This window comes from Helianthus annuus, chromosome 9 (assembly GCF_002127325.2).
Source record: "Helianthus annuus cultivar XRQ/B chromosome 9, HanXRQr2.0-SUNRISE, whole genome shotgun sequence".
NCBI classification, from domain to species: domain Eukaryota; kingdom Viridiplantae; phylum Streptophyta; class Magnoliopsida; order Asterales; family Asteraceae; genus Helianthus; species Helianthus annuus.
In genome coordinates this window covers 16,941,703-16,968,267 of record NC_035441.2, presented here as the reverse complement: position 1 = coordinate 16,968,267, position 26,565 = coordinate 16,941,703, and the positions used below count along the sequence as shown (strand labels likewise).

The 26,565-nt window shown below is 34.6% G+C and overlaps 2 protein-coding genes across 3 annotated transcripts; one reads left to right on the top strand and one right to left on the bottom strand.

Annotated features, from left to right (window-relative positions):
* Positions 1-1,274: 1,274 nt before the first annotated feature.
* Positions 1,275-26,057, top strand: LOC110877252 (deSI-like protein At4g17486). 2 transcript variants are annotated; one of them, XM_035977351.1, is made up of 4 exons: positions 1,275-1,711; positions 4,119-4,406; positions 5,845-5,922; positions 25,699-26,057. In XM_035977351.1, exons 1-4 carry the CDS (start codon positions 1,558-1,560, stop codon positions 25,848-25,850), a joined length of 672 nt encoding a protein of 223 aa, XP_035833244.1. In that variant the 5' UTR covers positions 1,275-1,557; the 3' UTR covers positions 25,851-26,057. The 2 variants fall into 2 exon arrangements, with proteins under 2 accessions (XP_035833244.1, XP_021981100.1); XM_022125408.2 differs by lacking the exon at positions 25,699-26,057 and adding an exon at positions 6,270-6,619.
* On the bottom strand, positions 8,142-11,663 carry LOC118481981 (serine/threonine-protein kinase PBL27-like). Its single transcript, XM_035977350.1, has 2 exons — positions 10,598-11,663; positions 8,142-9,455 (listed from the first exon to the last, which is right to left on the bottom strand). Exons 1-2 carry the CDS (start codon positions 11,652-11,654, stop codon positions 8,359-8,361), a joined length of 2,154 nt encoding a protein of 717 aa, XP_035833243.1. The 5' UTR covers positions 11,655-11,663; the 3' UTR covers positions 8,142-8,358.
* Positions 26,058-26,565: the final 508 nt, after the last annotated feature.

The window sequence follows — 26,565 nt, the reverse complement described above, 5'->3', positions numbered from 1 at the left end:
TAACATTTTTTTAAATATGATGACATGGAATCAAACAAAAGAAATATAATAAATCAAAACCCAAAACGATCAAATATTACAAATCATAAAAACAAACAATTAGGTACTATGCCTACCATATCCTTATTTCTAAAGTGATGTTCCATGAATCGGTATTATTAGTAGTATGAAGAGTTTGGTAAAAAGCAATTGCATTTTTGGCCCATTTTGATTTTTTAATAAAACTTTCATAATTCTTATTAATTTAAATGAAATGATTTAGGAGGTTTTATTAATTTTTTAACTTTTCTACAATTTTTAATTTTTTTTTCGCATTTTGTTAGCTTTTCTACAATTTTTAATTTTTTTTTAAACCTATTTCTCATTTTTTTTCTAATCCATTTGGCATTTATGTGCTATGTCAACAATTTTTTTAAATAAAAAACCTAAATAAATGTCATGTAGGATGGATGACCTTCTATGAACACTATTAAAACTTGGTTACTATTATACAAAGTTAACCTTTGAAAAAAAAACTCAGAAAAATGTCATGCTCATGATTAGGGGTGAGCAAGAAAACCGAAATAACCGAACCGTAACCGAATAACCGAAAAAACCGAACCGAAAAAACCGAACCGAAACAAAAACCGGCGGTTCGGTTTTCGGATTTTTAATAACCGAAAATTTCGGTTCGGTTTTCGGATAAACTTTTTCAATAACCGAAAAAAACCGAACCGAACCGATAAGTTACAATCCATATATTTTTATGTTTAAGTTTAAATTTTTTAAGTGTTTAACCCAATACTAGTAGAAAATGTTAATTTTATTCTTGAATATTAAGTGTTTATAATAAAAACATTATAACTAAAATGATTTATTATTACCTATAAGATATAAAAAATTTAATATAAACTTTGAAGAAACATAAAAATAGATTAGAAGGTTAACGTGTGTAAACAACATTAACAGGTTAACTATAATAACTTAAATGTAAACATATAAAAAGATTGTAATAATATAAATTATACTTTTTATTTTTTGAATCTTACATAATTTTGTTCCAAAAACCGAAATAACCGAAAAACCGAACCGAACCGACGTAAAAACCGAAAAACCGAAAAACCGAAACCGAAAAAAACCGAAACCGAACAGTTTTTAAAACCCGAAAACCGACATTTCAGTTCCGGTTTTGATTTTACCCAAAAACCAAACCGAAACGAACCGTGCACACCCCTACTCATGATTGATGATGATGCACTATGTTATTTGTTGAGTCATGACTCACCCTTCACATACTTCATTCATCCCACAAACTTGTATCTTTCCGAAAACCCCTCTTCCCATTTTACCCTTCTCTGTTTTTCCCAATCTCACACGAAAAGAAAAATAGTCTCAAATCAATCTCTTTTTGCAAACAAACACAAACCCTTTTCGATCCAACTGTGAGATTGCTTCTTGAAGCAAAAAGATCAAAGATATGATCCTAAAATCAAAGAAAAAGATCCACCCTTTATTTTCTTGAAACAAAAAAGATTACTTTTTTAACCTAAAAGTATTCAAGAAAAAAGAAATCAGCAAATGGGAAGAGAGAGTTTGTCATCAGAGTCAAGAAGCCCAGAAAGAGATTATAGCAATATGGATACACAAGTTTTCTTGAATGTGTATGATCTTACACCTGTGAATTCTTACAGCATCTGGTTTGGGTTTGGTATCTTTCATTCGGGTATTCAAGGTGAGAAAGAATCTGACTCTGATTTTATTCTGTTTAAGGAGGTTGTTGGTGATGAAGTTATGGGTTTTGTTGAGTGGGTTTGAATCTTTAATTGGGGTTCTTTGTGAGGTTTATTGGTGTTCATTGAATTAATTATTTGTTTTTAGTTTCCATCTGTGGAAGTACAATAATTTGGGGCTTTTGTTTTGTATAGTGAATTAAAACTTTAATTGTTTTTTTTTTTTTAAATTTAATTTAGTGTTTTATGAGGTTTCTTGATAGGGGTTATTGAGCTTTAGAAGATGTTTTTTTTTTTTAATTTAATTTAGTGTAAATTGATTTGAGTTTCTTGGTTTCTTGTGAATTCAAATTTGAGCTTTAGAAGATGTTACCTGATGTTTCTTGGAACTTTTTTTTTTTTTTTTTCAAATTTGGAATTGTATTAAATACATTGATTTGAGTTTCTTGGTTCAGGTTTGGTATTTTTCATTTGGGTATTCAAGGTGAGAAAGAATCTGACTTTGATTTGATTGTGTTTGATATTCTTGATGATGAAGTTGGGGGTTTTGTTGAGTGGGTTTGAATCTTTATTGGGTTTTTTTATTAGATTAAGTTCCATGCTGAATAAGGATTTATAATAGGGGTTCTTGAGCTTTAGAAGGTGGGTTCTTTGTAAGGTTTACTGCTCATATATTTTTTTTCTTCAAATTTCCATCTGTGGAAGTACACAATGATTTTGGGCTTTTTGTTTTGTATATGGTAGTATGGGTTTTGGAGAATGTATTAAAATTTGTTTTTTTAATTAGTTTATTTAATTTAATTTAGAAGATATGTTCTTTATAAGGTTTATTGGTGATCAGGACTATTGTTTCACAGGGTATTTTTCAAATTTGAAGCTATATGAGCACAGTATATGAGTTTTCTTTTCTGTTATTGTTTAATGTTTTATGAGCACAGTATTCTTGGGCTTTAGAAGTTGTTCTTTTTAATTCCTGTAAATTCACATGGTATTACACAAGTTTGTAAATTCACATGGTATTACACAAGTTTTTTTGAATGTGTATGATCATATACCTGTTAATTCCTGCAACATCTAGTTCGGGTTTGGTATTTTTCATTGGGGTATTCAAGGTGACAGATTCTGACTCTGATTTGATTGTGTTTGATATTATTGATGATGATGTTAGGGGTTTTGTTGAGTGGGTTGAATCTTTGTTCGGTTTTAGATTGGATTTTATAGAGTGAGTGATACAAACCCGATTCCTATACTGGTGGGTATTAGACCACCCGTAGTGGGGCGTTATTTTAAAAAAAAAAAATTGAAAAAAAAACGCCACAACCCCCCCCCCCCCACACACACACACACACAACTACACCAGGCGTTATAAGGCGTTGTTTTTTTAAAATTTGCATGCTAGCGTTTTAAATATAACGCTGAAGTGATCAAATGGTGGCCGATGGGGAGTGGTCAAGTGTTTGACTAGCCAATGAGTAATTTCTTTGTTTTTTTTTTTTATTTTTTTTGTTTAATGATTGGAAGAGGCATTATTCCCACTACACCACTTTTGCAATAACGCCCCATGCTGACTGGGATGACACGTGTCGGATAATGCCCCATGGTGGGGGCATTATTTTTCTTAACCACTACGGGTGACCCCGTCTTAGGGTCAGATTTATTAATGCAGCTGGGTCAAAGCAGTTATTGCAGAGGGAAACTGATGGGTAAATGGGAGCTGAAGTTTAGAGCCAGTTATTATTGCTTATTTATATCTTTTGTTCTAGTTTTTGGAGGATGTCAATAATTATTATCTAATTTGGGTATCTATAGCTTTGTTCTTGGAGATTAACCCATCTCGGGTCTTCTATCTTTTAATATTTCAGTTTCCAGCAATTAAATCTATCAATTTGGATTTTTTTTTTTTTGGATTTAGTGATATGGGTTTTGTAGAATAAGTAGGAACTTTCATGGGTTTTTTTATGTTATAAGTATGAGGTTTATTGGTGGTCATAACTCAATGCTTCATGGAGTTTTTTCAAAGTTTCCAATTTATACAAGTACAATTATTTTTGTTTTGTTTTGTTTTGTTTCATATCTGTTATGGGTCTTGTAGAATGATTGATAGCGTAAAGTGGATTTCGTTTAAAACTACTTTTCAAGATTTTTAAGCTCTAGAAGATATGTTCTTGGTGAGGTTTATTGATTTTATAAGTTTTGTAGGAATTTGAAGACTTTTTTGTTGGGATTTTATTATAGGTGACGTTCTATCTGATCACATTTATCGGTCTTCGAATCATTTAGGGGTCTTTAATCTATAGATGATATCTTCTTTATGGGAGTTATTCCTTTATCACCACTTACTAGTGTATATGCAGCTCTTTGAGCGTGCATTTTAAAAGTGACCATCTAATAAACGTGCTTTTGATGCAGTGTATGGTATGGAATACGGGTTTGGAGCACACGATTTTCCAATTAGTGGGGTGTTTGAAGTTGAACCCAAAACATGCCCGGGTTTCATTTACAGATGTTCAATCCCATTAGGGCATGTAAGCAAATCGCCTACCGAATTTAGAGAATTTATTGAAACCGTTGCTTCAGAGTATCATGGGGACACCTATCACCTAATTTCCAAAAATTGCAACCATTTTACCGATGATATTACCCAAAGATTAACGGGCAAGAATATTCCCGGCTGGGTTAACCGACTCGCCAAACTAGGTGTGTATAATTTTCTAATTTTTATTTTTTCTTATGTTTTTTTGTTTAACTAGTTTTACTATTTACATATGATGGATCAAAATGTTTATCCTGAACAGGTCAAATGTGTAGAATTAAAAAAATGTGCATACAAACGAAATTTAGTCAATTCATTTTTTCAAGAAGTTACATTATTATTGAAACTGTGTCATTTTTCCAAGGGTTAACTGCCATTTTCGTCCTATGGTTTGTCCAATTATGCTGGTCCAGGCCAAATTTCAAATTTGTACCATTTCCATCCCTGACATTCTTGAAACATGTCAATTTTATTCAAAAAGTTAACGATCGTTAACTTTGACTGTTAAATGAGGTGTAAAAAGGTATTTTTCATTTTTATTTATTTTTTACAATTTCCTTACATCGCCTATCCAGCGCCGCCACACCCTCATCTGTCTCCACCACCTATCCCTAAAGAGGTGTAAAAAAATTGTATACTTGGTTTTAAAAAGCGAGAGGCGCACAAAAGCGACGAGGTCTAAAATTAAGGCGCGAAGCGCAAAGTGCAAAAGCGGTGGGCTTTTCGTACCCGAGGCGCAAGATGTTTATATAGTTTTTCATTATATATCCCATACATATCCCATAGGTTTTTAGCTTCCTTTAACCAAAATATAGCTATAAGTAAGGCTTTTATACCATTTTAATTACATGTACAAGTCAAAAAACCCAGGGTACAACATTTTTATGCAGTAAAACGCCTAAGTTACATGAGGCGCGCGCCTCAGGCCAAAAAGCCCACAAAAAAAATCAAAAAATGTGCCTGGTCGCTTCTTGTAATTACACAAGGCGAGAAGCAAAAAAGCCCCAGGCCCTGCGCCTTGTGCCTAGGCACGCCTAGGGCGCGCTTTTTAAAACCAAGATTGTATAGAAATAAAAATGGAAAATTACCTTTTTACCCCTCATTTAACAGTCAAAGTTAACGACCGTTAACTTTTTGGATTAAATTGGCATGTTTCAAGAATGTCAGGGACGGAAATAATACAAATTTGAAATTTTGCCTGGACTGGCATAATTGGACGAACCACAGGGATGAAAATCTGAACTACTTATGACTAGAAAATCTGAACTGAAAGTGATTTGAGTCAGCATGACCCACCCCATTTCGACTTCTATGAAAAAAAAGAAGACGAGTCTTGACCCATGGATACTTATTTTGCTTCATCTAGTTAAAATTATTCTTGTGAAGCAAACTACATGTTGGTTAAACCAAGAATTTGAGTCTAGATTTTTTATGGATATGTATTCACGTGTTATCCGTTAAGTATAAGGTTACTATTTGTTCATACAGAAATTAGGAGTTCTTTTTTTTAATTTTATTTTGCTTTGAGATTTCAAGCATTATGTTTGTAAAAGTTGATCATTCTGTTTTATTTGAAATAACTGGTTTCTGGTTTTCTTCCAGGTGCTGTTTGCAGTTGTCTACTTCCTGAAAATCTTCAAGTAACTGCAGTTAAACAGCCCTCCGAGTATCATAATTGCGGTATGTGTACTTTGTCATCCCTTTGTTCCCGAAAATAAAGTAGTGCAGTTTGACTTTTAATTAGTCAAACTGCATATGTTTATTGCATATTTTCATATAGATAATTCTCATTAACGAATCATTTTCTTGTGTGTATTATTTTCGTTTAACGTAGATTACATTTTTTTAACTCTCAAAAGGATTTAGGAAACCGTTAATAAGTTGGTGATTAGATTCGTTTGACTTTTGACCATGAAAGTCTTAGTCTTACCTCTTTGCTTCCATAAAATAATATAGAAAAGACTGATTATTGCAGCTCATGTTAGGACGTATAAAATCTCATAACTATCATGATAATTTAAATGCAGAAGAAGACGGGACCGGATCTGTGTCATCCTCAAATGCTCACGAACCGTTAGAATACGATGACGACGATGATGATGATGCAGAGGAAGAAGATAAACACTTGCTTTCAGCACCGGCCTCGAGTGAAGTAGCTTTTGTTAAAGAGGTCGTCTAGATAAGAAAAAAAAACAGTTTCAGTTGATGTAATTTGTCGATCGCAAAGTTACTTTTCCTTTTGTTTTTTTTTTTTAATATTATTCTTTTTTTCTTTTGCACTTTGTTGTACAAACAATGTAGTTTTCCTTTCCCATTATGGGAGCCTGTAGAATTTGAAAACTGAAATGATCTAAAATGATTGATTGTTTGGAGCTCATTGTATCGTATTACTTTGTTGATACGCCATAGTAAACTATGGATGTGAACAAGTTGTTTCTAGATGTGGCAGTTTCAATGCCTTACACTTTCATATATAACAGGTTAATTTGAGTTGTATCCTTTAAAACAAATTTGTGTATACCCATATAAGGATCTTTTACGATATTAATATTTATACTTTAGAAATAATATGTACAGTAAACTGCCAAAATGTTTTATAAGGTTTGGTCACTTTTGCCACTTTAGTTCAAAACTCAAATCTTTTGAATCTGGGTCCCGTGGTTTGAATTTTGTTGCCATTTTCATCCAAAAACAAAATCTAATTAGATTTTTCAGTTAACATCCAATTTTTTTGGTCTTTTTTCTCCCTTTAATAAAGGGTAAAATGGTCAGATTTTTTAAATTTGTTATAATAAAATGTTAAAAGACCATTTTGCCTTTCATTAAAATGAATGAAAAAGACAAAAAAAGCTGGATGTTAACTGAAAAATTTGACAAGATTTTGATTTTGGATGAAAATGGCAACAAAATTGAAACCATAAGGATCCAGATTCAAAAGATTTGAGTTTTGGACTAAAGTGGCAAAAGTGACCAAAACTCAGGGACCATTTTGGCAGTTTACTCTAATATGTATTTAAACTTAAATATTATGATTTTTCCATACAGTTCCACATCTTTGGGCCATGGCGCTAAGCTTGGATCCAACCTCAACTGGCGTGCTAACGGGTAGCTGTAAACGAACCGAACCGGACCGAACCAGGGTGGGCTCAGGCTCGGCTTGTTTAAAATTCGAATCTAGCCGAGCCAGCTCATTTTTGTTAACGAGCTGAAAAGTGGAGCTCGGGCTCGGCTCGTCAAAAGCTCGAGCCAGCTCGTGGCTCGTCGAGCCAGCTCGTGGCTCGTCGAGCCAGCTCGTTTGTTTAAAAAAAGTTTATATTTTTGTATTTTTTACACATAATGATATACATAAAACTAAAAAAACAATAAATAAAACATTATTTAGGCTAATAGAATAAAACAATAAATAAAACATTATTTAGGCTAATAGAATAGTAATTTTGAGCAAACTATAAATAAAACGAACAAGAAAAAAATTCTATGTTGCTTACCTTCATATATATTTTTTTAAATCAATATTACTAATTAAGACTATAGCTTAATAATCTATATTTTTCGATAAAAAATAGCCATGTTACTAACTAAACAACACTTCTTAAATATATTAGAATATGCACGCACACACACATATATAATTTGGGGTTTAATTTAAACGAGCGAGCCAATGAGCTAACTAACGAACGAGCGAGCCACAAATCGAACCTACCTTGGCTCGGGCTCGGCTCGTTTACAAACTGAGCCGAGCCAACTCGTTTAAAACCGAGCTGACTTCGAACCAAGCTTTTTCCGAACTTTTTTCGAGTGAGGCTCGAGCCACGAGCATTTTGAACAGCCCTACTAACGGGATTACAAGTGGACATGTTAGCATGAGAAAATGTCGGCTGCATAACTGGACTGAGATATAAACAAACTATTATGTTGTTTCTGGACCTTTATACCGAGGAAATTGTGTAAGTGGCCGAGGTCAGTCATTCGAAACTCGGGATTTACAAAAATACATGCCAATAATATCCTTCTGATATTATCGGCTAACAGAAACATCAATTATAAAAAACTACATTGTAAAGGTGTCTGCTACTAGTGACAAAAATAAAAACATTAAGATCAAGTTGTTCCCATTCAATCATTAAGGTTTTCATCGTAGACTTCGCTATCCCAAGGATTTCTGATCTTCCTTATTCTTTCAAGCTCCATGGTCACTTCTTTCATGCTAGGCCTGTCCATACCTGATGGTTGAAGGCATCTACATGCCAGGGAACATGCTGCTTCTAGCTGCTCATCAGTTGCCGCCTCCTCGAAAACATGAGGATCAATAATCTCAATCAACCGATCTTCCCTCTCTGCAATCAAGAAATATGCTGCAAGATTTCTTTCTTCTTGATGTCTTTCCATGCTAATGGGCTTAGATCCTGTTATGAGTTCTGCAAGAACCACACCAAAGCTATACACATCACTCTTATCTGTTAGTTGAGATGTATGAAAATATTCGGGGTCCAAGTAACCTATCGTCCCTTGAACTAGTGTAGTGACAGGATCATCAACCTCCAATTGGAGTGACTTTGAACAACCAAAATCCGCAACTTTTGCGGTGTAATTTTCATCCAACAAAATGTTCGCTGACTTCACATCTCTATGTATGATGGTCATTGTTGCATCTGAGTGAAGATAAGCAAGTGCACCAGCTGATTCATGTGCTATCCTTAAACGGCTATCCCATGACAATCTTCTTGTGCTGCTAATGCTATTATTATGAATGTGATCATGAAGAGAGCCGTTAGAAACAAATTCAAAAGCAAGCAACGGGATCTCAGTTTCCAAACAACATCCCAAAAGCTGTACCACATTCCTGTGATTAACTCGTCCAAGAATTAGAATTTCATTAATGAACTGCTCCATCTGTGATTCGTCAGATACTCTGCACCTCTTGATCGCAACCACACGGTTATCTGGTAGTACTCCTTTGTACACAGTACCATAACCACCTCTTCCAATAATCATATAGTCTGCGAAATCCGTAGTTGCTTTTTCTATCTCTTCAGCTCGAAAAATATTTATGGAACCAACACCATATTTTAGTTTATCTTCTAATAACAGAGCACCATTTTGTTGGAAGAATTTTTGTCTAAGCAGAAGTTGCTTTCTCTTTTTGGACATGAGGGGTCCAAAATCGATACCTATATGGGGCTTCTTGGGCATTAGAGAGTCAAAATCCATACCTGTAATGAAAGTCATGGGACCCAATTTATATATTGTATAAATATTACAAGGTGTAGGCAGATTAAATCAGGTTGGTTGGGTGTAATAAAGTTATAACCGGGTGGCCAGTGATGGAGCTTGACCAAAAGTTCCGAGGGGCGGAAAGTCATGGGACCCAATTTATATATTGTATAAATATTTAGGCAAAATAATTGGGGGGACAGTCCTATATAATTTTAAAATTTTCGTACGAAAAATAGGAAATTTTACACTTCTAACCGAAACATTCGGGGGGGGGGGGGGGGGGGGGGGGCGGTGCACCCCCCACTTTACACTAAGCTACGCCACTGCGGGTGGCTTACTTAAACTTGTAAATTAAAAAAATGTGAAGTTATAATTTTAAACAGGTCGGGGACTTGACCCGTTTATCCATAACCAACCTGTTTACTAAATGCGTTAGGTAGGCCAAATGTCTGTGATCCGACTTCTTTAGACTCACGCAACCCAAAACCTGATTGTTTAAACACAAAACCTGCTCATAGCATTTAAGATTTTTGCTGATGACTTAGACTTATATGGAAAGTCATATATATCGATTTATACATCAATGTACCCCAACAGTAAGTATGCTCGAGTGATCCAAGATGACGTAGGTCCAGGTCTTGAAATCGCTAGCTCAATCTTTTTTTTTTTATAACAACTGAATATATAAAAAAGACACCTAGTAGCAAAATGCTAGAAGGACAAGAACTTACATGACAAGGAGCGGGTTTTTTAACCAACGAACCCAACTAATGTCCGACTTTCTATTTCTATAAACAAACCAATTCTATAGAATCAAAAACACTTTTTTTCTCGTTCGTTCATTCCTATCAACAGTATCGTTTAGAATCCCTAACTCAATCTGGGTTTAATTTGCAGATCTATCGCTCTAAAAGTTATTATGCTCCGGTTACTTTTATAGACTTAACATTCCATCACAGTGGATGCCATGAAAGGACAGAAGAGGAGACAAGAAAACCGAAATGTTTGTTTGTTAAACGAAATAAGGTTGTCGTGAAATCTTCTTTCAGTATGTTTTCGGCATAATTAGTATTACTTTTCCCACATAGACACACACATTGAAGAATCTACGCGCATATAAATTGGGAGTTCGGAATACCTGAGTTCTGGCCATTGTCAGTGAAGGAAAACTTATTAAACATCCTACCAAATATTGTTTTGCTTGCACTATGAGACACATTATTAGTCTTCTCTTGCAACTTCAGTACATACTCAAGACTAAGCACAACCTCAGCCATAGTAGGACGAAGCTTTGGATGGTTATCCAAACATCTTTCTGCTATTCGAACAAACTGCTTTAAACATTTTGGGGATATTTCATCCCTTATAGCAGAATCAATTATATCCTTCAAACGACCTTCTTTGATGGAGTCTTGAGCCCATGTTGCTATTCCCCAGTCAAGACTGTCATCCACTGCCCTCTTCCGGCACAACACTTCCAACAATACTACCCCAAAAGCATACACATCAGATTTAGTCGTCAGTTTTCCGGTGGCGAAATAATTTGGATCAAAATACCCAAAAGTGCCTTTGACAAGTGTGCTGACATGACTCGATTGCTGATTCCTTGGGCTTATTTTAGACAACCCGAAATCTGAAACTTTAGCTGCCCAACTTTCATCTAACAATATATTGGAGCTTTTTACATCTCGGTGTATAATACCAAATTCAATACCGGTACCAGTATGGAGGTAATCTAACCCACGAGCTGCACCTATGCAAATCATGAGTCGCTCACACCAAGTAAGAGGAGTACCAAGTTTGTGGAGATGATCTTCAAGTGTTCCATGGGGCATGTATTCGTACACAAGGATCATTTCTGTTTCATAATTACAGTAACCAATCAGAGAAACTAGATGACAGTGACGCAACTTCGAAAGCATTTCAACTTCAGCCCAGAACTCGGATGCCCCCTGATTCGACATTGCATCCAATCGTTTAATGGCGGCAACCACAAGAGTCGACCCATTGTAAATATTACCCTTGTATACTTTCCCGAAACCTCCACGCCCTATTACTAATGATTCTGCGAAACTTTCTGTTGCTGAAAGAATTTCACCAAATTCAAAGTGACGGCAAAGTTGTGACCATTGCATGGAAGAAGAGGTAGAGGTAGGGGTGGAAGGCCCAGATTCATTGCCAGTAGCATGAAACATAATTATTGATGAGGTAGAAGTAGAAGGAGATATCTAAAGGTATGACTCTTAAATGGATGATGATCTTAAATTTATAAAAGAGGATGGACGACTTTAGAAACACAGATTATGGGCCAGGATGAATAAACATTTCTGAAGACGCGTTTTGAACGAATCAAACCATTCTGTCCGCGTACCCCACCCAATTTTTTTTCTCTAATAAATATAGTGGGGATTCACTATTAAAATATAATTTCCCTTTCCTGTAGGTGATATATTTATTAGGAGAGAAGGATGCATTATTTTGATATGGTTTTTGTCACTACATCATCAATATTTTTTTTGCATAATAAACGGATAAATATATACTAAATATATAATTTAATAAATATATACAAGCTTATAAAGACTTTTCGGGCCCTTTGAAATTTTGGGCCTCGGGCGTTGGCATGGGTTTGCCGGGCCCAGAGCCGGCCCTGCTTGTTTAGATTAATCAACAAACTAAATGTTATCATAAAATGACACTTTTAAATTTGTTTTAGGGTGAACGGAGTGGGCGGTAAACCTGTTTACCGAGCGGTAACACCGCCGCCAACCCCCTTTACCGCTTGGTTTGTTTGATTCATTAGTGAACCTATACCGATCGACAAAGGAGAGAGTTTTGACCGTTGGAGACATTCAACGGCTATATAGCCGGCGAGTACATAGGTTTTATGTGAGTGTCAGATTCATGGCTCGTTTTACCTTTTGAAATAACTCAAACAACTTTGTTATTCGATATTAGAAAACCTAGTTTTGTAAAATGTTTATATTGTGAATTGAAATAACTAAGTTAAAACAGATTTGTTATAATTTATAAAACCTCGATACCATGAATCTTACTCAAAACATTTGTGTAAGTAAACCCAAATTGTAAATCATTTTTGAAATAAAACTCGAATGTTTTATATTGTTAGAAAAACCTTGTAATATAACTTTGTTTTGATAACCTTGCCCAAGTGATCTAGATAACGCAACGATATATAATGTGTTAAAAGCACTTATATATAGGAAGTACCAGCGGCGTATCCACCATGCTTTTAACACATTACACCCGCCCCGTTACCTAATCACTTCCCTAACCCAATGGTTCAAACAGTACCAAACGGTTCACATAATCAAACAGTTACAAACGGTTCACATAAATCAAATAGTTACAAACGGTTCACATAATCAAACAGTTACTAATGGTTCACATAAATTAAACAGTTATAAATGCTTCACATAAATCAAACAATTTCAACGGTTCAAAATGTAAAACAATGTGTCCATATGCTGAGTGAACATATGCAACAAAATGTAATATAGGAAAATCAATGTGCTATCATGCTAAGTGAACATACATAGCAAAACGAAATGAAATCATGTACTATATATGTACTAATGAACATAGCAAGTATATGATATAAAAACATGAAAAACATGAAAGCAACAAGTAGGCACATGTGTATCACCCAAAAACGTTTGAAAAACAGTAAAAGAGGGGACTATGTACTGACTTGAGGATGCTTAGAAGTCTTGAATAACAACCAAGCAAAGCTAGAGGGATCACGGAAATCAAACGGCACCTAATATAGGTAACTATTTTAATAAACCGGACCTAAATCGGGAGATCAGATAGGATGAGGTTTCGTAAACCAAATGAGTGTTGGAACTCATACGATATGGTTTAACAAAGCCTACATACTAAAACGAAACCTAACCTAAGTGTTTACGACCCATTACGACCCCTTTAGGTAGCTTATGCTACTTTAACCCGTCGTTCGCGCAAAGCTCGTTTGGAACGCCTAACTAGTCCTATGATAAGTATTATATGCCTAAACATGTTTAAATATGTTGCATAATCAGTTAAGTGACAAAAGTTTAAGTTACATATGTTTAAAATCCAATTATGCATGAAAAGGGCATTTTAATCATTTTCCTAAGGCATATAATTATCCATCATACAACTAACTAAACGAAGTGACCATAAGGTATAACCTCGGAAGGTTATTTCCTATACAACTATGGTCACTAAACATGTTTGGTCGGATCCTAAAGATCGACCAAGCGGGTCTAGTTCGAAAGTCTAAGCGGTTGTTTAGACCGCTTATCTTACGACCCTATATAAGCACTAAACCTAAAGTGACAAGTTAAACAAGTTAAAACATGTTTAACGAGGTTTAAAAACAAGTTTGATATCAAAACAAAGGGTCTTGATACCCAAAAATAGTTTGGTTGCAAAATACGCATTTTGACCGAAACTATGACTCGTCTACACCTACTCAACGAGGTAATCACTAGGTATAGTCACTAGGGACTATAACCATCGTGATTACGCTCACGTTGCAAAGTTCAAAGGAACTTTCTGTTGACCAAAGACTGGCCAAAGCAGAAAGTCAAACACTGTTTGACTTTCACGCTTAAAAATGCACAAAAGAATGAAAGAAACTTACAAAAGGTCCAAGCTCGAAGATTTGACCTCAAAATTTCTCAGGTATGAAGCCTCACAAGGAGAGCTTCAACTTAGAGAAGAAGATTGAGATCAAATGTGTGAGGAACAAGTGAACTCTATGTGGGTATTTATAGGAAATCCACAACCGTTAGGACCGTTTCTCGATAAACGAGCTTCAATCTGAACCTTACATATAAGGCACATGGTTTTGGAATACTAGGGGTGCCCAAAACCATCACACGGTATTGAGAAAAGTTAAACAAAAGACCCCCAACTTTAACCTGGTTGCCAAAATGAAGTTTCTGCCCAGATGAGGCCGTGGCGTCGTGCCACGGCAAAGCCATATACTGGTGGCGCAGCGCCACCACGTGCCAGCTCCCAGAAAGTTTCAATAATTGACAGGTTTGGTCCCTGCAATACTTTTGAGCCATTTTTGATGCGTTTAAACCCCGTTAACCCCATTTCAAGGCTCTAAAATGAAGTTAAAGTATAGGGAACATGAAATATGCTCAAAAACATCTCGGATGTCGGTTCGTTTGGTCGTACGGTTGCGTTGTTCAGGTAATTACGACGGAAACTCGAATGGACGCGAAAACGATACAAATTACACGACGAATGGAATTTTATCATGCCAATCACTAAAATAAAATATTTTAATGATTACATAAATTTTTGGACGTCCACATATATTCAGAACGTAAGATATGCTTAAGTATAAGGTTACTATTTGTTCATACACAAATTAGGAGTTTTTTTTTATTATTTTTTTTAAATTTTATTTTGCTTTGAGATTTCAAGTATTATGCTTGGAAAAGTTAATCATTCTGTTTTATTTCAAATAATAATTGGTTTCTGGTTTTCTTCCAGGTGCTGTTTGCAGTTGTCTACTTACGGAAACCTTCAAGTAACTGCAGTTAAACATGTTAAACAGTTCTGTTTTAGGCATAATGAAAAACATGAAAACATACCTTTGATTGCATCAGTACAGGCCAGCATGGAATCCAGATGGAGACCGGGCAATAGTGTTCGACATGATTGTCAGCTTGATCTGGTTCCTCCTTAGGGTGCAATCTAATGATGGTGATGATGAGAACCGATAAAGGGTAATCGGCTATGGAGAGGTGTCACACCCCGACCACGTAAAACAACAAAACGTGGCGGAAACGTCGGGGAGTGTTGTAACAGAATCATTGTTTCACAACCAAGGATTAAATAGTTTTGATTTATTGAATTATAGAATTCAATGTTTTGGTACAATTTAGAATAATACAAATAATTGTTTCTCAGTTTTAAGTCACTAAGGCACAAGTCCATCCTATATGTAGAGTGCATCATCAATCATCACATAGCATTACCTGAAACATATATGAAAATAGACACGTCAGCATAAAAATGCCTGTGAGTAACATAGGTTTTTGTGTATTAGATTCATGGCTTTAGATAATACGAGAAAAGGTTTTATGTTTTCAAAATAGCCATGAATCTAATGTAAAAGTTTTGTTTCTGAAAACGTGTCGTTTTGGAAAACGGGTTTATAGTATAGACAAAAATATACTTTGGTTTTGAAAAGTTTGTATAAATAGTATATCAAAGTATACTTTAGTTTTGAAATAGTTAAATGGATAGTATATCAAAATATACTTTAGTAATTAAAATAATAGTTTTGGTAGTATATCTCAAATATACTTTGGTTTAAGGATAAAATATTGGTAGTATATCAAATTATACTTTGGTTTTAAAAAAAATAGCATATCAATTATGCTTTGGAAAATAGTAGCATATCAAACTATGCTTTGGATAGTATATCAAGATATACTTTAGTTTAAAATAACAAAGTAGGTAGTATATCAAACTATACTTTGGAAAATAGTAGCATATCAAACTATGCTTTGGATAGTATATCAAAATATACTTTAGTTTAAAATAACAAAGTAGGTAGTATATCAAACTATACTTTGGAAAATAGTAGCATATCAAACTATGCTTTGGATAGTATATCAAAATATACTTTAGTTTAAAATAACAAAGTAGGTAGTATATCAAACTATACTTTGGAAAATAGTAGCATATCAAGCTATGCTTTGGATAGTATATCAAAATATACTTTAGTTTAAAATAACAAAGTAGGTAGTATATCAAACTATACTTTGGAAAATAGTAGCATATCAAGCTATGCTTTGGATAGTATATCAAAATATACTTTAGTTTAAGATAACAAAGTATGTTAAAACATATGTTGGATTTTGTACTTAGTATATCAAAATATACTTTGGTATATCACATTTGAGAGTACATCAGACTGTACTTTTGTAGTATATCAACATATACAAAGAGAGTGTGATTTGGTATTCAACAAATCCTTAGTGTATCAAACTACACTTTGGAGACTATAGAAATACCACGAAGGCAATTTCTATTTGGTTTAAATTTGGTTTCTGACATTCCATACAATAGGAATGGGGTGTCTAGTCCTATAGCGCTATATCATACTACCAATCGGCTGGGTGAATGTATAAAAATGGTACAATCCAACAATTTGTTTTATAAGTTTTGAAAATCAGTGTTTAAACCATAGGAAATCGTTTAATTTGTCAAAAGATTATGTAATAAGCATGTGTAATCATATAGTATAAAATCAGGAAAATAACAGATAGGCATATATGTTTCACCCCAAAACATTTGAAAACATTAAAAGAGGGGACTATGTACTCACTTGAGATTGCAAGTATCCTTGATTAAGTGTCCTAACAAAGCTCGGGAAATCAAGGAATCAAGTGGCACCTAGAATGGATCACTATGATAAACAATCGGATCCTAAATCGGGAGATAGGATAGAATGAGGTTCTATAAATCAAATGAGTATTTGAACTCATATGGTATGATTCAATAGTCCCAACATTCTGATTTGGAAGTCTACCTAAGTGCTTTTGACCCGTTTCGACCCATTATGGTAGTATAAGCCACTATAATGCGTCGTTTGCGTAAAACTATGATCGGATAGTTAACTATGTGCTATGTCAAGTCTTACATGCCCAATTATCCCTAAACATGTTACTAAATCAGATTACAAGTCAAAAATATGTTCACATAGTCAAATTACGGATTTTAGCTTCAAAAGGGCATTTTGGTCATTTCCTATGGGCATACAAGCTAACTAGCAAATGACTAACCGATCCTACGTGATCATAAGGTATAACCTCAGTGGTTATTCCCTATACAACTATGATCACTAACTAAGCTTGGTCGGATCCTAAAGATCGACCAAACGGGTCGGGTTCGGAAGTATAAGCGGTTGTTTAGACCGCTTATCTTACGACCCTAAACAAGCACAAACTAATAGTGTCGAGTTAGACATGTCAAAACATGTCTAACCTACTGATTTGGTATCAAAACAAAGCGTTTTGATACTCTAAAGTAGTTCCGTTGCAAAATGCGTGCTAAAACGCATTTTGACCGAAACTTTGACTCGACACTACAACTAGTTAACGTGGTAATCAGCGGTTATAATCACGAAGGATTATAACTATCGTGATTACAATCACGTGTCAAAGTTCAATTAAACTTTGACTTGACCAATTGATGGTCAAAACCGAAAGTCAAACTATTGGTCAAACTGTTTGACTTTCTGCTTAAACATAAAGAACAAGCATGAAAGAAGACTTACAAAGGGTCCTAGCTATCTTTTCTACAAAGAATAAAGTTCCAAATCAGATGAGAAAGCTCCCCAAAGTAGGTTAGAGAAGAGAATAAGAGGAAATGAGCAAAGAATGAAGTGAACTTGGATGGCTATTTATAGTAAGGCATGAAGAACAAGATCATGACAAGTGTTTGTGTAACCTCCAAGCAATGATCAAGGCCCTACAATTGTCACAAGCAGGTACAAAGCCTTGGAGAACACTTAAACTTGCTCAACACACCAAGAATTTACCAAAACAGCCCCTGAATTTGCAAACAGTTGCTGAAAACACACTTTCTGCCCAGATGTGGCACTCGCGTAGCGCGACGGCATAGGCAGGAGGGCTCGCGCTACGCTACGGTGTATCAGATTCAGCAAAGTTTCAAAAATGACAGAAATGGTCCCTGCACGTGTTTAAAGCCTTTTTCGATGCGTTTAAACCCCGTTAACCTCATTTCAAGGCTCTAAAATGAAGTTAAAGCATAGGGGACTCAAGACATGCTCAAAAATATCTCGGATGTCGGTTCGTTTGATCGTAAAATCGCGTTGGGTCGGTTAATTACGACGGAAGTCGTAACGAACGCAAAATCGATCCAAATTAAGCGACGAATGGAATTTTTGCATGGCGATCACTAAAATAAAAATATTTTTGTGTGTACAAAAATTTTGGATGTCCAGATGTGTCCAGAATGTAAGATATGCGCGAAAATGCAAACTTACGCCGTTTTTGACACTTTTAGTCCCTGTAAGATCACATAAGCATGTTTTCGCACACCGAACCTATCAAAGCTTATTTCTAAGCCATGTTTAGGTTATATATGGTATGTTTAACTTATGATCAAGTTCCGGACTGTTCGACACCATACGAATCGGTATAGTTTCGCAGTTTGACGCAAATAGTCCCTGCGATCGAATAAACTTGTTTTTGCCATACCAAACCTTCCAAAACTTATTTCTAAGTTATGTAAAGGTCATTTAAGGTATGTTAAGCCTATTTCACTATTACGGAGTGTTTGTCGCGTTAAACTGATTACGTTTACGCACCAGTGCGCGTATAACTTTCTAGAAAGCGATTTAAAGCTCGGAATTGAACAAGAATTGATATGTGCGAAAGATACACATATTTATACAAATCCCCAGTATGAAACACAATGTTTCATAGGTTTGGCATTTGTTTGGTGTTCGAGGTGACACAGGTGTCACAAGAGGAGGCGATTTGATGTTATGAGTAATTAGGGTTTGTGAAACTGTCTAACCCTTTAACCTCCACATTATTCTCCTTATATATGCACCCAGGAGGAAACCCTAATTAGTTAATAAGGGTAATTAGGCCCATCAACAATTACCAACTAATTATTTAATAGGATTGTTATATATTTTGATCCATATAATGTAAATGATTATAATGGCTACTAGATTAAATATAAAATAATATATTTAATCTTACATTCTCCCACTTAGCCGAGTAATCATTTACTATGAGTGTTAGATAAGCCTGATCAGGAGTTAACACTCATTTTAGCCTTAAACAAGTACTATAGCAGAGAAATACAGCCGTTGAATCATTATGCGACTCAGGACCCCCATTAATCATACTATAGCCTTAATTTAAAACCTAATCGTCATGATCAAAATACGCATAAGCCCTTTGTTTGATTTGTAACTTTATTTGTCTATATGCCATTATGTCGACTTGACATATTCTTAGAGACGTACAAAATCAAACTGATGAGGAAAATTAACTAAACTTAGTCATTCATAGTACGATATGCAGTTGCGCATGGCCATTAATTAATACCCGTCTATGAGCTCTCTTAGTAAGACTTATGGGTAATAGCCCTTCAGTTATAGGATCCTTAAGCATATCATGAATGTATTCGATACAAAACTTAGTTTCCTCAATTCGTTCATAAACGAATAATTAATTGCGTATCGAAATTTAATGCAGCACCTCTTGAACTGTTACTGTTCAAGGAGTCATGGTAGCTGACTTTATCACACTAATTCTTCAAAATATTAATTATATGGAGTTAATAAACTTATGAGTCTACTGATAAATTTCCAACAACATTTAGTGACTATATTATGTCGTTATAAGTTAGGTTGTTAATATCAGTGCATTATGACTCCTCCATGAGATAGGTTTGTCTGCTGACATAAGGGTATACCCAAAATTACATTCTATCATCTTTGAATATTTCAAAGTTAGAGTAATCAACCGGTTTGAGTTCTCACTTCTTCTTCAAATTATAGCCTCTCGTTTATTTAAAGATATTGTAATACTCAATTAGATGCTTCACATTAATCTAGACAAATCTAGTGTGTTGCAATGTGAGTAATATCTAAACGAGTATAGACACTTAAACTTACATAAGGCTTCCAATTAATGAAGCTTAAATAAATAATCTCATTTACCATATTATCCTCTGAAGGAGAGCAATATTGTTTGTTACATATGTAAGGACCCATTTAATGTTAAACTTATGGAACGAAACTATTGTCCCATTGGGTCTATCTCGGTACGTTATGATATCTATTACAAAAGAGACATCTCTGAGATCTATTATATCAAAGTTTGTGTTAACAATGCTTTGACTTATGTAACATATACTTGTCAAAAGAATATCATCTATATAGGCAAGTTTATCTTAGTTGCTCCCACTCATTTTGAGGTAGGTACATTAATCCACTTGATTGTTGATGAAAATAATTACGTTAAGATTTCATCACAGGATGTTTGCATTAACCCATACATGGATATTATTGGCTTACAAATAAAGTGTTCTTTAACCTTTAGTTTAGAACTTTCAGGTTGTTTTATGAACATGTAAATGTGTCAGCCATTTGTTAAGGAAAATTGTTTTTAATGTTCATCTAATGTAGCTTTAAACCATTATAAGCTACTCAAAACAGTGATGATCCTCAAAGAAATCTTTGATAATTTATCTCTTCCTAAGTATAACCTTTGACAATCAATCATGCTTCTTAGTGTCTTAACGTTTGTATCAGGATTTGGTTTAGTTACGAACACTCTTAGGTAATTCAATCAAATCCCAAACGTTATACGAACACATAAAATCAGTTTTACTAGAAAACTGTTTTATTCCATTCAGATGATTGATTTACGCTAATGGCTTGATTTTAAGAGATAGGATCATTAAACATTTCCAAAATCCATTTCAACTTCAGTTAGGGAGGTTACGTAATCATCAAAGTTAGTAGGTTTTTAAACCTAGATGACCTCCTGAGTTGATTATTGGGTTTTAAAAGTTTCAGCTTTATGGATTAGCTCTTGGTTAGGTTGCTATCATTTTCAGGATTCTAAGTTTGTAAGAGTTGGTGCAGTATGGTGTACAAGAGGTGTAATTGGAGTTAAATTCGGAGTGAAATTTAATGACACTCTTCCCCCCGCCTCTTGTATTCCTTGCAAGTCATGATAAGGACTTTGACTGCTCCCACTGACCTTAGAAATCTTTAGGAACTCAGCATGCTTAGGGTCAATACTTAACGACCAACAAATTCTAAGAGAGAAAACAAATTAATGACGTTAGTTGTTGTGATCTCTCTTGTGGAGGATTAAGTTAGTTTGGGTAAGAAATCTAAGTGTGCCCACAATTAAGAACAATGAAACTTTTGTAATAGTAACATTAGATTTTAAGGAGACAAGTTATGATAGAACAGTGTCAAGATGGAGCAGTGTCTTGTACAAGAGGTGTAAATCTAGGTAATGTAAAATTTCCACTCCCCCACCTCTTGCAAATATTGCAAGTTATTATTAAGACACTTAATGCTCCCACTGATCTTTAATATCTCTAGAATGTTATAAGAGAAGTTTCAATGAGCTACGTGATGTGGGAACCTATCATATATACGTTAGACTTTATTTGATTTCTTTAATGTCCAGATATCATAAGAAACTTTAGGGACATATTTAATAGAAAGCTTATTAAGTATGTATATGAATAGATTTCTTCTAAGACCGTGGGCCATATGCGACAAAATTTAGATACAAGTTGATAGTCTTTCAAATGATAAATGAATTATGTCTGAATATTCCAATTGGAATAAGTTCCACGAATGTCAATGAATGACTTATGATGGACCCATACTTATTTCTTAAGCCAAGTCATATTTTAGGGCTTTGACGTCATGATTTAAAATCACTTAAAATGAGATTAGATGAAAAAAAAAATCATCCTCATTAACCATGTTATGATTTCTCATGAATTTTGGTTCTAATGGATGAAATTTATAAGTCTCATTTTCCTTTTGTCAAATTCTCATTTGCATGATGACAAAAGTTGTGAAAAAGTAAGGTATCATCTAGTTTCATCTTAGTAATATTTCTATCCAGATATTTAGAACAAATAAGAGGAGAGTTTAAGATAAGTGTGACTTTATGTTGACTATGCAAACCTCACAACCTTCATAACATTGCTTAATCATGATACTGTATTCCGATTAATCTTCAGAATATGTAAGGTATCGAAAAGCGTTGTTAGAAGACTGCTTATTATGGTTCTTATAGTCTTAACATTTAATTTTGTCACTAACTCTCACGTTAGTTATTTGTTGACTTCTGGTAAGGAAACGTTTAAAACTAGAGTCAACTAATCATGTGTTAATAGGAATATTAAAGAATTGTCAGACTTAAATATCATTAGTAAGTGACTATCTAATTAATTTATCCAACTGTTCTTTAGAATAATGGATAGTCTCGTTGCTTATGCCTAGTCTAATGACATAATTATGCAGTGAGATTTTCCCTTGAAGAACCTTAAAGTTGGAATTAGCACTTGTAATTTTTCTATGGACCTTAGAACAATCCTCTTTTAAACTATTAGTGGTTGTAAGATGAATAACATCTTATTTTCCAGTTTCAAACATTTATTTCTATGTACATATATGTTGCTTATCAACACACTCGTTATACTTTGGTACTTTTGAGTATTATAGTTGATTTATAAGGCATCAAATTGTACAAGTGAAAATCTTAGTATGTAATGTACTGGAAAAATGTACTTATTTCCATACGTAAGCCCTTAACTTTATGGGTCATGGTATTGTACATTGTTATGTATTCACATATACCACTTAGCTTTATGATTTAGAATTTTAAATGAAGGCATGCATCTTAGAAGTTCTAGTGATTATTCCATAATATAGATTAGTCTTAGGAAATACTTAATCTGGAATAACCTTTTAGTGATAGCACTTATGTTAGAGAGTTCTTGATTATCATAAGAGACATCATATTCGATTTATCCTAATCATCATGCTCTACTTTTCTTCTGTAGTGCTTTATCAGAAGAGAGCAATAGAATTATCATGTCTTAAGAGATAATCAAGGATTTAATTTAAGAGCTAATTCTTATAGAAACTTTAAGCAAAACATATTAAATTTAGGAATTAGAGTGGATGAGATATAGATTTATAGAAGAAAATTATAGTGAGTAAAATTATGGGTACTAAGAATAAGGCAGACAAAATGATCACAAAAAATTAATTGAGGATCATTAATATAAGGATCATTATGTGAAGAGGTTGTGATATGTCTATTACTAACATCAAAAAATAATAGACTACTTAAAGTTCTACTTAAACGAAGACAAAACAGCTTTGGCCAGAAGTGTAATCATTTAAGCATGTGTGCAAAGTGGTTGTAACAAATCAGCTTTGGCCAGAAATTGAGACAATCACTTTAGTTATGCACTTGTTAAGTATGCCATCTATGAATGAATTAAATCAGCTTTGGCCAGATATTAAGACATTCATGTTTATGATGCACACTTAACATAGCTTTCGTAATACTTGGATGATAAGTAGATGCATCAAATCAGCTTTGGCCAGAAGTGATACATCAGATGCTCATTCAAGTTAAGCCATTTTGGTTTTGTAAAACATTATTTGATCCTCATTAATTAACTAACTAATTACAAAAACCAATTATTTAGTAGCAAACCACCTGTTAGCGCGGATCGAACTCCGCGATGAGTTCGTTGGGGTTGCAGGGGAACAACGTGCCCCCGCATGGGGTTCGGGGCGGAGCCCCGAGCTAAATCTTAGTTCACATTAAACAGCCTAAAATAGTGAGGTTTCGAGTCTGTTATGAGATCTTGAGTCAGTTATGAGGTCTCGAGTGAGATCTCGAGTCAAGTCTCGACTCAGCTTATAACATTATGAGGTCTCAACTCATTAATGGTCTCGAGTCGCAACCTCAGTGTCTCGAGTCGTAATCACGGTCTCGACTGCTGTGAATTATGAGATCTCGACTCCTTATGAGGTCTCGAGTCGCAACCATGGTCTCGAGTTGTGACCTTGTAGTCTCAAGTTGTAGCTTTATGGTCTCGAGTCGCAACCTTATGGTCTCGAGTTGTGACCTTATGGTCTCGAGTCGAGACCTTTGTCTCGAGTTGTAAAGGTTGAAGCCCTTAGTTGAAACCTCAGTAGTCTCGAGTCGAAAACTTATGGTCTCGAGTCGAAATCGTTGTCTCGAGTTATAAATATTTGAGAACACTTATGATTTCGAGTTGAGACCTTGTGGTCTCGAGTCGAGATGTTGGTCTCGAGTCGAAACCTGATGGTCTCGAGTCCACTGTAACAGCTGTTAATGTAAAATCATAACTGAAAATTCGAATTCTTAGGAATTGTGATAGAATTTCCTGTTTTAACATTGATCTAATTTTAACAGAATATTTCGAAAATCATAATCTGTCTATCCTTTTAATAGATTTCGAAAATTCTCATTAGACAAAACAGATCAAAATTAGGAAAAACATTCAACAATTCTAATTATATTCCAAAACATAAGGAATTTCGAATTTTCCTAAGAACACATGATGAACCCTAAAAATAAAAACATGATTCTGGAACCCGAAACCTGAATTTTAAGGGTTTTAAACAGATTTCGGTACAATTAAGATTTACCATTATGATTCCGAGTGAACTTTTATTATCCTTTTTCCGAAAAAACAATGATTTCGGCACATATGACTCGCAACCAGCCGTGAATTTTATTGAGTTTTCAAAACTTCTGTTTTCCAGATTTCAATCCCAGAATAATGGATACGAAAACAGAACTGACTAATCAACATATGCTCTGATACCACATGTTGAACAGTTCTGTTTTAGGCATAATGAAAAACATGAAAACATACATTTGATTGCATCAGTACAGGCCAGCATGGAATCCAGATGGAGACCGGGCAATAGTGTTCGACATGATTGTCAGCTTGATCTGGTTCCTCCTTAGGGTGCAATCTAATGATGGTGATGATGAGAACCGATAAAGGGTAATCGGCTACGGAGAGGAGGCGATTTGATGTTATGAGTAATTAGGGTTTGTGAAACTGTCTAACCCTTTAACCTCCACATTATTATCCTTATATATGCACCCAGGAGGAAACCCTAATTAGTTAATAAGGGTAATTAGGCCCATCAACAATTACCAACTAATTATTTAATAGGATTGTTATATATTTTGATCCATATAATGTAAATGATTATAATAGATACTAGATTAAATATAAAATAATATATTTAATCTTACAAAATAGCCCCCTGAGTATCATAATTACGGTACTTTGTCATCCCTCTGTTCCCAAAAATAAAGTAGCGAAGTTTGACTTTTAGTTGGTCAAACTGTATATGTGTGTTGCATATTTCCATAGATAATTCTCGTTAACCTATCATTATGTTGTGTGTATCATTTTCGTTTAACGCAGATTACATTTATTTAACTCTCAAAAGGATTTAGGAAAATGTTAATAAGTTGGTAATTAGCTTTGTTTGACTTTTGACCATGAACGTCTTAGTCTACCTCTTTTCTTCCATAAAATAATATAGAAAAGACTGATTATTGCAGCTCATGTTACGATGTATAAAATCTCATAACTATCATGATAATTTAAATGCAGAAGAAGATGGGACCGGATCTGTGTCATCCTCAAATGCTCACGAACCGTTAGAATATGATGACGACGATGATGATGATGCAGAGGAAGAAGATAAACACTTGCTTTCAGCACCAGCGTCGAGTGAAGCAGCTTTTGTTAAAGAGGTCGTCTAGATAAGAAAAAAAAAAACAGTTTCAGTTGATGTAATTTGTTGATCGCAAAGTTACTTTTCCTTATGTTTATGTTTTTTTATTATTATTCTTTTTTCTTTTGCACTTTGTTGTACAAACAATGTAGTTTTCCTTTCCCATTATGGGAGCCTGTAGAATTTGAAAACTGAAATGATCTAAAATGATTGATTGTTTGGAGCTCATTGTATCATATTACTTTGTTGATATGCCGTACACATTCATATGTAACGGGTTAATTTGAGTTGTATCCTTTAAAACAAATTTTTGTGGCCCTTAGTGGCGGAAATTCCTAACACAACTTGAACACGACACAAAGAAATGGTGTTTGGTCGGTTGGCATGACCTGTTGTTAAAAAGATGGGTTTAACCAGAACATGATCCATTTAATAAGTGAGTTGACTTGTTAACCTATTTAAGGGTCTTTTGCAAGATAGATTTAACCATAACATGATTCATTTAATAAGTGGGTTGACCTGTTTGCCCATATAAGGATCTTTTACGATATTAATATTTATACTTTAGAAATAATATGTATTTAAACTTAAATATTATGATTTTTCCATACAGTTCCACATCTTTGGGCCATGGCGCTAAGCTTGGATCCAACCTCAGCTGGCGTGCTAACGGGTAGTTGTAAACGAGCCGAGCCGGCTCATTTTTGTTAACGAGCTGAAAAGTGAGGCTCGGGCTCGGCTCT